This window comes from Equus asinus, chromosome 15, assembly GCF_041296235.1.
Source record: "Equus asinus isolate D_3611 breed Donkey chromosome 15, EquAss-T2T_v2, whole genome shotgun sequence".
Lineage (NCBI taxonomy): Eukaryota > Metazoa > Chordata > Mammalia > Perissodactyla > Equidae > Equus > Equus asinus.
Window position 1 is genome coordinate 4,822,145 of NC_091804.1, and position 16,994 is coordinate 4,839,138.

The 16,994-nt window shown below is 38.8% G+C and overlaps 1 protein-coding gene across 10 annotated transcripts in view; it reads left to right on the plus strand.

Moving 5' to 3' along the window:
• Positions 1 to 16,994, plus strand: part of RALGAPA2 (Ral GTPase activating protein catalytic subunit alpha 2) — a 319,858-nt gene that overhangs the window by 72,653 nt on the left and 230,211 nt on the right. For all 10 annotated transcript variants that reach the window (XM_070485498.1, XM_070485497.1, XM_070485495.1 and 7 more), the window contains 4 exons: positions 65 to 180; positions 3,323 to 3,461; positions 5,384 to 5,583; positions 12,736 to 12,963. In XM_070485498.1, coding sequence (XP_070341599.1) covers positions 65 to 180; positions 3,323 to 3,461; positions 5,384 to 5,583; positions 12,736 to 12,963 — 683 coding nt within the window. The remainder of the gene's footprint in view (positions 1 to 64; positions 181 to 3,322; positions 3,462 to 5,383; positions 5,584 to 12,735; positions 12,964 to 16,994) is intronic.

Here is a 16,994-nt window from a genome sequence, read left to right on the forward strand (position 1 = left end):
TTTTTAAAACCCCATTTAAAATTTAACTTTGCCGAGAGAGCTCTCATTGTTTTCCACTCTGCAGCAAAGATATATCCAGAAGAAATTACTCCACTCCTGCCAGCCGTATCAGGGGAAAAGATCGCTGAGGACCAAACGTGCTTTTTTCTTCAAATACTGTTGAAATATATGGTTATTCAGGTAAGAGCAAAATTGTAGATAATTCAGTGATAGTCTTATTCTCGGTAGGAAAAAGAAAACCTGCCTCTTTTCTTCCCATTTGTTCATATTTTGTTTTTTTGCTTTTTTTTGAGGTTGTTTAGTGTAATATTTCACTAATCATAGAGTATGTGCCAGGTCACTTCAGCAAAGGCCGGGCATACATACTGTTTTGTGTGAGTGTGTATATAAAGGAAAAAATTCAGTTCTCCATCTGGGTGTATCCTTTACTTTCATATTATTACCACATTCACAAGAACACTTCACTTCTGACGCTTCTAGTCAGGAAATGCATGGGTTTTTTTTCCCAACACCAAGCAAATCTCTGTGATACCAGCTGGGTGTTCTACCATTTAACTCAATTCTGACACTGTCTATCTGGAGATAGCATCAGATCCCACAAGTTAAGGGCTCAGCCCCATAAGACTGTTCCCACCCCATTCAGATGCCAATTGCAAGTAGCAGGTCCTAGGTTACTCACAACTTCTGTTATTAGACTTGGTTACAAATCAGAGTTTCCCATGACTCCCTCCTCAGATTGGATTAATTTGCTAGAGCAGCTCACAGAACTCAGGGAAACATTACATTTACCAGTTTATTAGAGGATATGATAGTATATGATAAAGGATACTAATGAGCAGCCAGATGAAGAGATACATAGGGCGAGGTCTGGGAGGGTCCAGAGTGCAGGAGCTTCTGTCCTCATGGAATTGGGGTGCATCACCCACCTGAGAGCTCCCTGAAACCTCTGCTGTTGAGATTTTATGGAGGCTTCCTCACGTAGGCATTACCAATTAACTCCATTTCCAGCCCCTCACCCCTATCTGGAGAAACTGGAGGGGTGCTGAAAATTCCAACTTCTTATCATGGCTTGGTCTTTCTGGTGACCAGCCCCATCCAGGAACCCATTCAGAGTCACCTCATTAGAACAAAAGATGCTCCTAATGCTCTTGTCACTTAGGGATTTACAAGGGTTTTAGGGCTCTATGCCAGGAACCGGGGGCAGAGACCAATATGTATATTTTCTATTATCTCATAGTGTATGAAACTATTTTTGCCTCCTTATTGCTTCCCTAACCCTGATCTCTATGCCTGCGAGACAGGATGGAGAAGGAGGCAGGCCCAGAGGTTGAAAGGGTGTCTCAGGAATAGGCAGGGCAGGCAGGGAGGTTTGAACAAAAGTATGTGTAATTATTTCATCGTGCCATCAGCAGAGGCCTGCTTTGTGTTACGTATTCCTTTCTATTGTATTTACCAACTGGAATAATACAATCTCTGAACTTATTTTAGAATGAAAGCTCCTGTTTCCACCCCCAGCCCTGGCCCACTTCAATTCAGAAGTCTGCAGGGGGATGCAGAAGAGGGGCGCACAGGAATACAGAACTAAAATCATTGGTTTATGATTTCCTTAGGTGATTTATGTCTCTTGGTCTATATTTCTGAGCATGATATGGTTCAAAAAAACGCTACTGAATTCATCTCTCTTAGCAAACACTTCTCTCAGCCCTTAGTTCCTCCTGGGAAGAGTCCAGTCTCTGTCCTCCCCTTCACAGCCAAGTTTGTTGACATAATAATCTCTGCCAAGTGCACTTCCTCACCTAGTGTTCCTTTGACACTCACTGTTACCTGCCTGTCACTGCTAAGAAGGAGGCCCAAGACCGTGAAGGGGATCTGGTGGTCACGTTCAGGGGAAGGACATGCTTCACTTTCTGCTGTATTGAATCTGTCAGCTGGTTTGACAGTGACTGCCCCTCCTTCATGAGATTCTCTCCTCCCGTGATATTTTTTTCTGGCTTTTCTCCTCCCTTTCTTTTATTCTTTTCAGTTTTCTTTAGGGGACAGTGTTTCTCTCTGCTGTCCCTTAGGATTCAGTCCTTGGCTTCCCTTTTTCACTACTCTGTCCGGGTGATCTCTTCTGCTCTTCTCTCCCCTGGTTCCGTTAGCCAGCACCAGAAACACAAGGACTCTAAAATCCTGAGAGCTGACTGGGGTATTCTGTTGTCTTCTGGAAGCCCCCATTTTAGCTCTATCGGCCTGTTCTATGTGCAGCTCAAATTTTATTTGTCCAGAAGTGGTAGAGCATTCCATCTGTCCCAGGAGATCAGCATAGAGTATCTAGAACTTGGATGTGTTGGGGGACTTGGGTGTTTATTCTAGATGTGTCACTAATAAGCTGTGTGACCTTGGATAAGTCACGTAATCTCCAGGATTCCAGTAGAAGAAGGATGCCATTGATAGAGGGTAGAGGTTTTAATGCAGACTGTGAATCACCTAAATTGTGTACAGAATTGTACGTGCGTGTCCATCCTTCTGTCCTTCCCTCACCTGTCTGCTGAGGTGAGTCCTCAGAGCAGAGTTTCTCTCTTGGCTCACCCTGGAGAACTTCTAACAGGTTACAGACACTGAGCCCCTCTGCCGCAGGGGCGGCCAAAGCCCCTCGTCCCTTTACCTCAGGTGCTGCACAAATGTCATTATTTTCTAAGTGGGCTGTATCATGAAGGAATTGGGAAGTTTTCTTTAGAGTGCTCTGGGGTCTAGCAAGTATTAAGAACCACTAACAGGTGTAGCTGGACTGGCAGGCTTGGTTTATCTTAGCCTGTGGATTGCTTTTAATGAGGAAAATGCGCTTTACAAGGTTCCATAGCTTTGCCTTTTGATATTGATTTTGCATGTAGGTAACATTGGATGAAATCCTTGCTAGGGGTTGTTTCCGTAATTCCTGTTTGTTATAAATGGCCTTTTTTGAGTTTAAAAAAATAAAAGCATCTGATTACAGCTAACTAAACATTTTAAGGCACAAGGAATGTGACATCATTACACAGAACGTGTGGGAAGAAATGTGGGCGTGATGCAGTAGAGCAAGTTCAAAAGATATGCCGTCACTGGGTCATTTTTTTTTAATACTCAGTAAAAATGCTGTTTTTAACATAGTTACCATTTTGTTTTAAAGTATTCATTCTCATCATCTTTTGAGTTTTAAGCTATGATTTCGTTACATGATTGTCAATGTTATAAAGTTTTTTATTTAGGATAGGAATTTTAATAGTATAAGAGCATTTCAGTTTAGTATACATTAATTTGAAATGTAAATATACATGTGTTCTTCTCCACTTATTATCCAAAGGCTGCAAGCTTGGAGTGGAAGAATAAGGAGAATCAAGATACTGGTTTTAAATTTCTTTTTACATTGTTTCGAAAGTATTATCTTCCTCATTTATTTCCATCATTTACTAAGTTAACAAACATCTACAAACCTGTGCTTGGTAAGTACTGATTGAGCCATGTATAAAGGATGTCCATAGGGAGGCTGTACAGTCTCTTTCAGAGAGACCTTTGTATTCTGAAAGTAAAATAGTCATTTTATTCCTATATTTAAAGATAACTTTATTGTAAGAGGTTTAAGGTTTTCTAATAAATGATTTTAACTATTTGTACAAACTAAGATGTACCTCAGCTCACAGCAATAAGGAGAAACTGTGGCTCCTATACTTAGAAATAATTTGAAATGTATTATGATTCTTTGGTGTAATTATATTTAAAATCGTTTTTTTTTTAAAGATTTTATTTTTCCTTTTTTCTCCCAAAGTCCCCCGGTACATAGTTGTGTATTATTTTAGTTGTGGGTCCTTCTAGTTGTGGCATGTGGGATGCCGCCTCAGCATGGCTTGATTCGCGGTGCCATGTCCGAGCCCAGGATTCGAACTGGTGAAACCCTGGGCCGCCGAAGCAGAGCACGTGAACTTAACCACTTGGCCATGGGGCCGGCCCCTAAAATCTTCTAATGTAAAAAATAAGCTTGCATTTCCTTAAGTCCTCTCTTAGAGTGGTGGGATATGGTGACCCCAGACCTTGCTCATTGGCCAGGCAGGCCAGCCCAGGCCGCATAGCTGCACACAGTAAGCCCTTACTTTTATATTGGATCTTTTATCCAGCAGGTTCTACTTACAGCTGCTTATGAAAGGACAGATGTTTGGGCAAGTGGGTAACCCAGGGACAGTAAGCGCCAGAGGGGAAAGAAACATCAGAGAATTTCCAATTTAGCTCCTAAAGTTTTCCTTCTATAAGCAATGAAGACTCATGAGACAGAAGCATTCCTTAGATTTGTGGAGGTGGGGGGGGGGGGGTGCAAATCTTCCTGTCCTTGTTATTTTGAAGCAGGTTAAATTAGTTAAAATGAATAATCAAGAACTATTTTGGAGGGGAAAAGGTCACAACAGATGTTAATCCATCTGGGGAATGTAGACAACTAATTCAGTCGTCTCTGGGTGTGTGTTTGTACCCACACGCTTGAGCAAGGGGAAAACCATGGAAGCCCAGTGCACTCTGAAAGATGTGGAAGTGCTGACTTGTGGGGGTACTGGATATGTATTTTGTTAGCTATATCTCTGTGGGTATTTTTTTAAAAAATTCTGATTGCATAAGTAGTCTATATTCATTGTAGGAAACATAGTATATTGTTAATATTCTGAAATTAAAAGTTATTTGCTGAGAATTTTCCTCCAGGTACATGCAGCTACCTACAGGTGTAAAAAAATTAGTAAGAGAGTTGGACTTACAGCAAGTAGTATCTCAAATCCAATGCCATAGAATTGTCATATTGATTATGGAATTTAAAGAATGAGAAATGGACCTCCTATTAATTCTTTGAAAATTGTGGTGTCCGACACCTCAAAGATGAAATATGACTTTCTGAATTCTTTCAGACATGAAGTAGATTATACTGATTCTGTTTCTTTGGATTCATTTAAAGGGAAAAGGATTTGATTAGTGTAGTGTTGGATGTTAAAATGCCTAAAATGATGAAAATGTCTATGCATGCTTTTACATTTGTTCCAGTCATAAAGTAAGATTAAATTAGTTTTAACATGTAGAAAGATTTTCACTATTACAGTCACATGTAATTTCTCAAATTTGTTAAAAAGATCAGCTTAGTTTTTCCACAGCTATATATCATAGTTGTAAGTGAACAGTCACTATTACCACTACCTCGTCTTGGTCAGATCGCAAGGTGGAACCAGAAATGAGTCGACCACAAGATGCCACTTTTAATCCTTTCTGGTTCTTTAATCTTAGTTGGTATTTAAACAACCAAATATATGTCTATTTAATTGGAAACTGAAACATTTATAGGGGCTATATAATGTTAAGATCCACTAACCTAATCATGTGTTCTTTTTTCTTCCAGACATCCCCCATTTGAGACCAAAGCCAGTGTACGTTACTACAACTCGAGACAATGAAAACATTTACAGTACAAAAATTCCATACATGGCAGCTCGGGTTGTTTTTATTAAGTGGATTGTAACTTTCTTTTTGGAAAAAAAGTATCTAACTACAACACAAAACACTAAAAATGGAGTTGATGTGTTGCCTAAAATCATACAGGTATGTCACTCATCATCTTTTTATCTCCTAATACTTTTGTAATAACACACTAACATATACCAGAGAAATTGATTATTAGGGTTATTGGTTTTTACAGGTTGTTGGTTATAGGGACTTGATTTTATTGGTGTGCTGTGTAATGCTGAGGTTTCAGAGGAAGCTGTGAGTTACAAGCACTTGCTGTGCTCTCTTGGCATTGCCACGATGAGGCAATCTTGTGGCGAGGGAGGCGTTCTGAGAAGATGGCTGTTGTGTGCACACTCCTGGCCTCCTCTCATTTTCTCTCCTTCACTCAAGTACCAGTCACCTTTGAGCATAAGACCAGGGACCTATTTTACCTTCGCCAGTTCCCAGCACCTGGAAGGCCCTCAGGAATCATGCAAGTGGGCCATAGAGAGCACCTGTGAGACTGTCAGGTGCCCTTTGGATCTCAAGGGAAGGAGTGGATTAGCAGCTCAGGGTTTCAGGGTGGTTTTTGAGCCATGATGGGGGTCCCTGGAAGAGAAGGCTGCCTGTCCTCAAGGCCTTTGGTGAAGACCTCTTCTTTATGGGGCCTGTGGTGCCTTCTCTCTATGGCTGGCCTTGGTTAGACACAAATGGGGCTTTCCCAGCAGGCTGAGTTGCTGCGGGACTTTGCGCTGGGTAGAGCGGGACCACTTGTGGAAGCCAGAGAGCAGACACTGCACAGAGGGGTTGTGGTTTTTTGTGCTTTTTATGTTGTTCCCAAGAGCAGGCATAGGAAGTATGGGCCACTTAGTGCAGGTTTGCTGATTCCTGGAGTTTCCAGAAGTGTGACCTTGGCCCTAGCTGAGAGTACACACACCTGAGGGGTAGTTAGTACCTTGAAGGAGGAGCACGTGGCTCCATTGACAAGAATTGACTGAAGAACCGGAGGAACTTATTTTCAAAGAAGTCTGAGGGAGATAGAATTGCAGTAAGAACAAAACACTTGCTGAAAGAAAGTTTAAAACCTTAAGTTTCTTAATTTAAAAATTTAGTAGGTGACCTGGAAAAGGTAATGATCACTGCTGAGAACAAAATTGGTTTTCTGAAGAAATATCCCACAACACTGAGCAAAAATTCAAAGAGATGGAAATCAGGAATTAATAAATAAGACTGGAGGACAGGTCCAGACTTACAAATATTGTGAGGGCAGAAGAAGAAAAGAATGAGAAGTAGTAATTGAACTAATAAAAAGAATAGTTAACCCGAGCTGAAAAAAAGTGATGCCTTAGACTGAAGAGGTCTTTGAGTCCCAGGAAGAATTAGCTAAACAGACACAAACTTAAACAGACATTTGACTTTCAGGGATTAAGGAAAAATTATACAGACTTCCAGACAGAAACCAGAGGTTCCTTCAAGGGAGTGAGACTGAGATTAGCATTGAATATCTAATCTAATTTATAGCCCTGAAAGCTGAAAGAACCTGTCTGTCTGTCTCTCTCTTTCTCAGAACCTTGCTTCATTTTACATACATAAACCAATGCCAGATAGATTTAAGGTCTAAATTTATTTAATGTCTAAATATAAAAACAAAAATATGAAGAACTTAGGAGAAAATCTAGGGGAATGTATAAATTTGGGAAGTGGGAGACCAACTTAAGTAGAGATAAGACCCAGAAGCCATAGAAGAAATGAGATTCAGCTTTATTTAAAAAAATAGAAGAATACTTACGTGTCAAAAAGATAGCATAAAGCCACACCCATGCAATAGACTGCGAAAAGCATTTGTAACATCATGGCTGTTAAAAGAGTTCATATTCGTGCTGTAAAGAGTGCCTAAAAATTGATAAGAAGACAACCCAGTTGAAAAATGGACAAAGGAGATGAAAGGGAAGTTCACAGAAGTGGAAATAAAAATGCCCCCGATTTCACCAGCAGTCAGGGAAACACAGTTCTGAAGCATGATGAGAGACCTTTATTCATGCACCAGGTAGACAAAAACTAAAAATCATCACGCAAACACTTGCATGAAATTATATATAAGACATTCAGTCACACTCTTTGATAAACTTTACATTACATTTCGTGTGATTGTTCAGTCAATTCAAAACAGTCTATTTAAAGGATGTAACTTTTTCCTACCTGGTTTCAAAATTTCAGAAAACCGTCACCTGGATTTATTGAAAATAAGTTGCTCATTCTTGAAAAATATGTTTAGATGATGATAAGTAGCAAGAATAGCAAATTAACCACTGCTTTAAGGTTCTAATTTTTTCCTGTAGTTGACTCTTCACACTTGTGAGTCATCTACTTTCATTATCTAGCTTTTTCAGTGTCGTAAGGGCCTGACCTCCTGAATCAATTAGGATGGTTCTATTATCTTAACAGAAAAAAAAGATCCCAGAACTCCAGCTTTCTTAAATATAAAAGAAATATTTTAATCTCATGAAAGAAGCTCATGATGAGGGTGGCTGAGAATATGGTTCACTCATGCTCTATGATTCTTCGCAATCTTCTCTTCTCTGCCCTTTTCCCTCTGGCTGGTTTATCTTCGATTCCCCCATGATTACAAGATGGCTGCCAGCAGCTGGGGCACTGCTATTTTTGTTCAATTACAGAGACAATCTGAAATATGAAGGCCTTCCCTTTTGTCTGAGTGGAAGAATTTAGGTTACTTGGCCTCTCCTAGAACAGTAACAAGGCACTGATTGGCTTACAGCTGGCTATTTGAATGGCAGAGGAGGGCTGTGATTGGCTTCCATGAAACAGAATGCTCCCCTGGTACTTGGATGGCGTCAGCTTCCTGTGAGTCAGGTACGAGGAGCACTGGCGTTTTGTTAGGGAGGGGGCATGGATGCTAGGCAGACAACCATCTGTGCCCAGTGCTACCATGCCCTGCAGGTGGCTGCACCTAGAAATGGCCACTGCCATTGTAGAGACTGTTGTTGTATTAGTTCCCTATTGCCACTGTAGCAAGTTACCACAAACTTAGTGGCTTGAAACAACACAGATTTATTATCTTGCAGTTCTGGAACTCAGAAGTCCAAAATCAGTCTCAGTTGGATAAAATCAAAGTGTGGGCAGGTTTGTGTTCCTTCTGGAGGCTCTAGAGGAGAATTTGTTTTCTTGCCTTGTCCAGCTTCTAGAGGCTGCATTCCGTTGTTCATGGCCCATCATCATATCACCTTTTTTTCCCTGTTGCCATCTTCACATCACCTTCTCTGGGTCTGATCCTCCTGCCTCCTTACAGATCCTTGTGATTACACGGGGGCCACCCAGATAAACCAGGATAATTTTCCCATCTCAACACCTTTAACTTAACCACACCTCCTAAGATCCTTTTGCCAGGTAAGGTAACATAGTCAAAGGTTCTGGGACTGGGGCAGGGACATCTTTGGGGGCAGTCATTATTCAGTGAACCAGTTGTTTCCTGTATTCCTTTCTCTGCCTTGCTGCTGTGTTTCCCACCTCATCTCACGTCTCTCCTATGTTCTACTCTTCATTTACATTGTATGTGAGAAAAAGCAGCAGTTTAAACAATTGAATATTAAATTTTGGAAATGGAGTTACAGGAATAAAAAGCACATATAATTGCATTTGTCTTCTGAAAGTTTTTGTTTGAAGTTTCAAATTTAGTGTAATTTTACTCATGTAAAGTGAATATTACTGTCCAAGTCAGGCAATCTAAAATCTCTTTTCAAAGAATATGCTGCTCTTATAAAAGCCCTTTAAAACAGTCTTTTAAGTACTGTTTCCAAATAGAGTTCACACGTTTGCCACTATTACTACATTAAATGTCATGTATGAGGTATTTTTTCCAAAGTGAATTTACTTCTTTTTGATCTAGAACTAATAACTTTGACAATGTTTTTCACCAGGGAGAAAAGGAATTAGTGCATCTTCTAGACTTAGCTTACTTACCACTTGGACAATCTGTTTTAACAGATTTTCTTGTTCAGTGGTGTCATTCATGAGAGAATGAAAATACAGCTGCTCATACATCCCATACTGTGTTGGCAACAAGAGTCCTCCTCTCAAATCTGCACTGATGCAGAAATTCTTCGCGCCTCAGATGAAAATGTTTTCAGTGAAGTATTATTCCTTAGTAATTCATTTTGTATGAGATAGTACATTAGAGAAAGCAGAGTGGTGATTTAAAAATTTTAGCAGTAACTGTTTTTACCAGTTCTGTATGCACATGAATTAAACATTAAAACTCAAGTCCGTTAGGGAATGGAAAAGAAAGTTTGAGATGCTAAGACAGTTGATCACATTTACCTGCATAATAACTCTTTAGTTATATTATTAAAGTACCGCTTTTACTAATTCTGAACCAGCCCTTCAATGATTCATGGGCTGTGGGTTTCCTGAAATTGTATTTTGTGGGATGAACAGTTAGAAAAAGGGAATCACACAAATTGACAACCCTACAGGAGTTTGTATATTGTACAAACTCATTTGTTTGTTGATTACCACTGTAGTGCTCTCTGTGTTCTTAAGCTCTACCAAGGCAAATGTGTGCTGCCCCCAACAATGTAGGTGAGTCACCACTGGGGGATTGAGTGACATTAGGCATCACCAACAGAGTTACAGTTACATCCTCTTGTTTCACACCTGCTTTGTGGATCTCCTCATTTAACCTGACCCTGAGGGTGAAGAAGTCTCAGTGTGAGCTGTGGGTTGAGAAGAAACCAGGGTGGTAGGGAGGGTAGAGGGGAAGGATTAAGTGACAGTTTGTATCATGCAATTTCCTGAGCCACGGCAGCGCAGGCCTGGTCCAAGCAGATATGTCTGTTTCACTGACTAAGGTTGCTTCATACACCAAAGAAGTGAAAGTCATCTTTGCGTTTACCACTGAAATCAACTAATACTAAATAGTCATTGAGAATTCCAGCTTGAATGTAGTGGGCACAAAACGGACCTCTTTCTGTGGTTAATTCTTATTCATGCTCGTACTATAAATCTTCGTAAAAGAGACAAGAAATGAGTAGACTTGGATTATCAGTTTGTTTTTACTCTTATTACTTGCTATAATTATCAGTATCTGTCAAAACATATAGATGTTTTTGGAAGGCAGCCTTTTGTAGATGAGTGGACTAGGAGAGGCTAAGAAAAGCATCCTTTTATCAAGAGAAGTAGTTTTCAATTTATGGCATGATGAGAAATCCGTCTATGTTACTGCTATGTTCTGTTTGGATAACAGCTCATTGTTTGAATGACTTGGTGCCTTTAAACTTCATTCTTTATGTACATTATTTTAGTTTTATCTAATTGTTATGTTATCTAAGTAGTTATCTAATGACCTCAAAACTCAGTAGCTTAAAACAACAATCCTTTCTTGCCTCTTGTGGCACTAACTGAAGTCAATGGATGGTAGTCTTCAGCTGGCAACTGGTTGGTCTGGAGGGTCCAAGATGACTTCATTCATATGCCTTTTACTTTGGTGGGTGCAGTTGGAAGGCTGGGCTCAACTGTGCCTCCCTTTCTATGTCGTCTCTCTAGCAGGCTAGGTAGACTTCTTTCCTGGCTGCTCAGGGCTCCAAGAGCAAATCTTCCAAGAGATAGGAAGTGGTAACTGTCTACCTCTTGGTCCTGGGCCTGAAACTGGCACAGGTCTCTTCCATTCTATTCTACTGGTTAACACAGTTGCACAGTACATGTGGGTCAAAGGGAGGGGATGTAGATTTTGGTTCTCTAGGGAAGGAGTGTCAAAGAATTTGTGGCCATTTTTAATTTGCTACATATGTGTGTATGTACATGAGTTTTTTTTTTTTCTTTTCTGACCTGTGGGGAAAATGGATAGGACTTATTGATCAAAAAATCACAGGTTATTGAGCTGCAAAAGATGTTAGACTTAATCCAACCTCCATGCTTTACAGATGAAAAAAACATGTATCAGTAAAAATGAGTAGAATTTTATTTTTCTATGGAAGATAGTTGATCCATCAAAAAGATGAACTAATTTTAGGGGCTGGCCCCGTGGCCGAGTGGTTGAGTTCGCGCGCTCTGCTGCAGGCAACCCAGTGTTTCGTTAGTTTGAATCCTGGGCGCGGACATGGCACTGCTCATCAGACCACGCTGAGGCAGTGTCCCACATGCCACAACTAGAAGAACCCACAACGAAGAATACACAACTATGTACCGGGGGGCTTTGGGGAGAAAAAGGAAAAAATAAAGTCTTTAAAAAAAAAAAAAAAAAAAAGATGAACTAATTTTTATAGGATAGCTCATCTCACAGTGTGACATGATAAGCCACACAGGCTTAGTAGATAAGGCAGAAAGAGAAAAATTATTATAGATTTAATCTTCCATTAATTTTCCCAGAGATTACTATTTGGATATCTGCTTTGCTTTCAAACGGTCTTTGGTAGTCACTGAAATTACTATTTTATATTACTCATATCTTATCACTTCTTGTACAAAATATTCACCGTGGGTAGAGTTTTAGTGGTATTTGGAGTATATATTTTTGACACTTAAAAGAATAATAGTAGAATTTACAAAGATGAAGCATAATTATACATGTATTATGTTTGGTGGAAACCTTTAATTCTATGGAGGAATGAGAGCAGAACAGTGTTAAACTTTGTGAGTCATTGCATGAATTATTTTATTTCTTTGTGTTGTTAAAGTCTTCTAAATATTTAAGGTTTTATAAATATATTAAGTTTGATCTGAGATTATGAATATAAAACTCAGATCAAGGTTCTTCTCATAAAATACCCTTTAAAGATATTGGCATTCCTCCATCAAGGTGTCACTTTGTCTTAAGAATCAAATGATGCTTCCCACATTGTGGCTGCAAAAAATCCACCAAGTTTTCAAATCTTTGTGACCATAGAGTAAGTGCTGAAGTGTAGAGACCAAAGGTGATGATAATATAAATTCATTTACACATTAATCTATTCTGTGATTCTACAAATGTAAATTAAACTTTCCAGGTTGATAAATCTTCACAGCCTTCCTCCCTGCAATAATTTAGTAGTTTTCCTGTTAAAATAACTGAGTCAGGGAGGGGTTAGTTGGTGAACTGTAAAATTGGTAAATATAGATCCTGGAGCCCCTTGTGCTTTGAGTAGCGCTGGTTTCCAGCTTGTTGTCAAGTTGATGGAAACAAGAGTTCTTTAAAATAAAGCAAGTCTTCAGTTTTGGTAGGTGTTCTTGAGTGTCAAAGAGGGTCACTCAGAAGTGGTAATGACTTTCTTCCAGACTGTTAGTGGTGGTGCGGGGCAAGAGAAGGCACCGGAGATGGATGGTGGCGGGCCCACAGAGCAGGACAAAAGCCATTCTAACAGCAGCACCTTGTCTGACCGAAGACTCAGCAACTCTAGCCTTTGTAGCATTGAGGAAGAGCACCGAACCGTGTATGAAATGGTGCAGCGGATTCTCTTGTCAACACGAGGTTATGTCAATTTCGTCAATGAAGTATTTCACCAGGTTAGTGTGTGTATGTGTGTGTTATAAATTCATGAAATTGAAGAGATATTTGCTCTTGTTCTTTTAATCATAATACTCCAAGAAATACCATTGATGAATTGGGCTAAATTACAGGACAGAATAATGATCCCTCTAATCCTGCTTTTAATTTGTCATGTAGAGTGTTGTGGTTTTCATTCTTTTGTGATTTTTTAAATTATGTTTTTGGGATAAAAAACCAAGACTGGTATATATGCTGAAAAAAAGAGACACACTTCAGAACTCAGGACACTTATAAACTCAAAGTGAAAGGATGGAAAAAGATACTCCATGCAAATGGCAAAGAAATGAAAGCAGGGCAAGCAATACTTATATCAGACAAAATAGTCTTTAAAACAAAAACTGTAACAAGAGACAAAGAAGGGCACTACATAATGATAAAGGAAACAATCCAACAAGAAGATATAACGCTTGTAAATATCTGTGCACCCAACATAGGAACACCTAAATATATAAAGCAACTATTAACAGACTTAAAAGGAGAAATAGACAGTAACGTAATAACAGTAGGAGACTTTAACACTCCACTTTACATCAATGGATAGATCATCCAAACAGAAGATTCATGAGGAAACACTGGCTTTAAATGACACTTTAGACCAGATGGACTTAGTAGATATATACGGAACATTCCATCTAAAAACTGCAGAATACACATTCTTTTCAAATGCACATGGAACATTCTCCAAGATTGATCACATATTAGGCCACAAAAAAGTCTCAATAAATTTAAGAAGATCGAAATAATACCAAGCATCTTTCCTGCCCATCAAGGTACGAAACTAGAAATCAACTACAGGAAGAAAATCAGAAAAGCTGCAAAAATGTGGAGATGAAAAAAAATGCTACTGAACAATGATTGGGTCAATGAAGAAATCAAAGGAGAAACCAAAAAAAGACCTAGGGACAAATGAAAATGAAAATACAACATGCCAAAATTTATGGGATACAGCAAAAGCGATTCTGAGAGGAAAGTTTATAGCAATTCAGGCCTATCTCAACAAAGAAGAAAAATCCCAAATAAACAGTCTAACAGTGCACCTAAAGGAACTGGAAAAAGAAGAACAAAGAGAGCCCAAAATCAGCAGAAAGAAAGGAATAAAAAAATCAGAGCAGAAATAAATGAAATAGAGACTAAAAAAACAACAGAAAAAATTAATTAAAAAACTAACCAAAAGATTAACAAAATTGACAAACTTTTAGCTAGACTCACCAAGAAAAAAAGAGAAAAGTCTCAAATAAAATCAGAAGTGACAGAAGAGAAATTACAATAGACACCTCAGAAATACAAAAGATTCTAAGAGAATACTATGACAAGCTGTATGCCAGCAAATTAGATAATCTAGAAGAAATGGATAAATTCTTAGAGTCATACAACCTTCCAAAACTGGATCAAGAAGTAGAGAATTTGAATAGACCCATCACCAGGAAGGAGATTGAAACAGTAATCAAAAACCTCCCCCAAAATAAAAGTCCAGGACCAGATGACTTCCCTGGTAAATTCTACCAAACATTCAAAGAAGACTTAATACTTATCCTTCTCAAACTGTTCCAAAAAATTGAAAAGGAGGGAGACTTCGTAAGTCATTCTATGAAGCCAACGTTATCCTGATACCAAAACCAAAGAAGGACAACACAAAAAAGAAAATTACAGGCCAATATCACCATGAACATCAATGCAAAAATCCTCAACAAAATACTAGCAAATTGAATACAACAATACATTAAAAAGATAATATATCATGATCAAGTGGGTTTTATTCCAGGAATGCACGGATGGTTCAACATCTGCAAATCAATCAGTGTGATACACTACATTAACAAAATGAGAAATAAAAATCACGTGATCATCTCAGTAGATGCAGAGAAAGCATTTGACAAGACACAGCATCCATTTATGATAAAAACTCTAAATAAAGTGGGTATAGAAGGAAAATACCTCAACATAATAAAGGCCATATATGACAAATGCAGAGCAAATATCATTCTCAATGGAGAAAAACTGAAAGCTGTCCCTCTAAGAACAGGAACCAGACAAGGATGCCCACTGTCACCACTCTTATTTAATAACATAGTGTTGGAAGTCCTAGCCAGAGTAATCAGGAAAGAAAAATAAATAGAAGGGATCCAAATTGGAAAATAAGAAGTGAAACGGCCGTATTTGCAGGCAACATGATTTTATACATAGAAAACCCTAAAGAATCCACTAAAAACTTTCAGAAATAATAAATGAATACAGTCAAGTCGCAGGGTAAAAAATCAACGTAAGAAAAATCGGTTGGGTTTCTATACACTAACCACGAAGTAGCAAAAAGAGAAATTAAGAATACAATCCCATTTACAATTGCAACAAAAGGAATAAAATACCTAGGAGTAAACTTAACCAAAGAAGTGAAAGATCTGTACACGGAAAACTATAAAACTTTGTTGAAAGAAAATGAAGACACAAAGAAATGGAAAGATACCGTGTGCCGTTGGATTGGATGAATTAACATAGTTAAAATGTCCATACTTCCTAAAGCAATCTATAGATTCAATGCCATCCCTATCAAAGTTCCAAAAACATTTTTGACAGAAATACAACAAAGGATCCTAAAATTTATGTGGAACAGCAAAAGACCCCGAATACCCAAAGGAATCCTGAGGAAAAAGAACAAAGCTGGAGGTATCACACCCCCTGATTTCAAAATATACTACAAAGCTAGAGTAACCTAAACAGCATAGCACTGGCACAAAAACAGACACACAGATCAATGGAACAGAATCAAGAGCCCAGAAATAAACCCACACGTTTATGGACAGCTAATATTCGACAAGGGAGCCAAGAACATACGATGGAGAAAGGAGAGCCTCTTCAATAAATGGTGTTGGAAAAACTGGACAGCCACATGCAAAAGAATGAAAGTAGATCATCATCTTACACTGTGCACAAACATCAGTCAACTCAAAATGGATTAAAGACTTGAATGTAAGACCTGAAACCATGAAATTTCTAGAAGAAAACATAGGCAGCATGCTCTTTGACATTGGTCTTAGCATATTTTCATGTATCATGTCTGACTGAGCAAGGGAAACAAAAGATAAAGTAAACAAATGGGACCACATCAAATTAAAAAGCTTCTGCACAGCAAAGGAAACCATCAATGAAAGGAAAGGACAACCTAACAATTGGGAGAAGATATTTGCAAACTGTATGTCAGATAAAGGATTAATATCCAAAATATACAAAGAACTCATACATCTCAGCAAGAAAAAACCCAACAAGCCAATTAAAAAATGAGTAAAAGATCTGAATAGAGATTTCTCCAAAGAAGATATACGGATGGCTAACAGGCACATGAAAAGATGTTCAACATATTAATTATCAGGGAAATGCGAATCAAAACTGCAATGATATATCACCTCACTCTGGTCAGAATGGCTATAATTAACAAGACAGGAAACAACACGTTTTGGAGAGGATGTGGGGGCAAGGGAACCCTTGTACACTGCTGGTGGGAGTGCCAACTGGTGCAGCCACTATGGAAAGCAGAATGGAGTTTCCTTAGAAAATTAAGAAGAGATCTGCCATATGATCCAGCTATTCCACTGCTGGGTGTTTATCCAAAGAACTTGAAAACATGAATGCATAAAGATACATACACCCCTATGTTTATTGCAGCATTGTTCACAGTAGCCAAGACATGGAAACAACCTAGGTGCCCATCAGGGGACGGATGGATAAAGAAGATGTGGTATATATACACAATGGAATACTGCTCAGCCATAAGAAAGGATGAAATCCAGCCATTTGTGACAACATGGATGGACCTTGAGGGTATTATGCTAAGTGAAATAAGTCAGAGGGAGAAAGTCAAATACCGTATGATCTCACTCATAAGTAGAAGATAAAAACAACGACAAACACACACATAGCAACAGAGATTGGATTGATGGTTACCAGAGGGGAAGGAGAGAGGGAGGAGGAGGAAAGGGGTGTTGAGGCACATGTG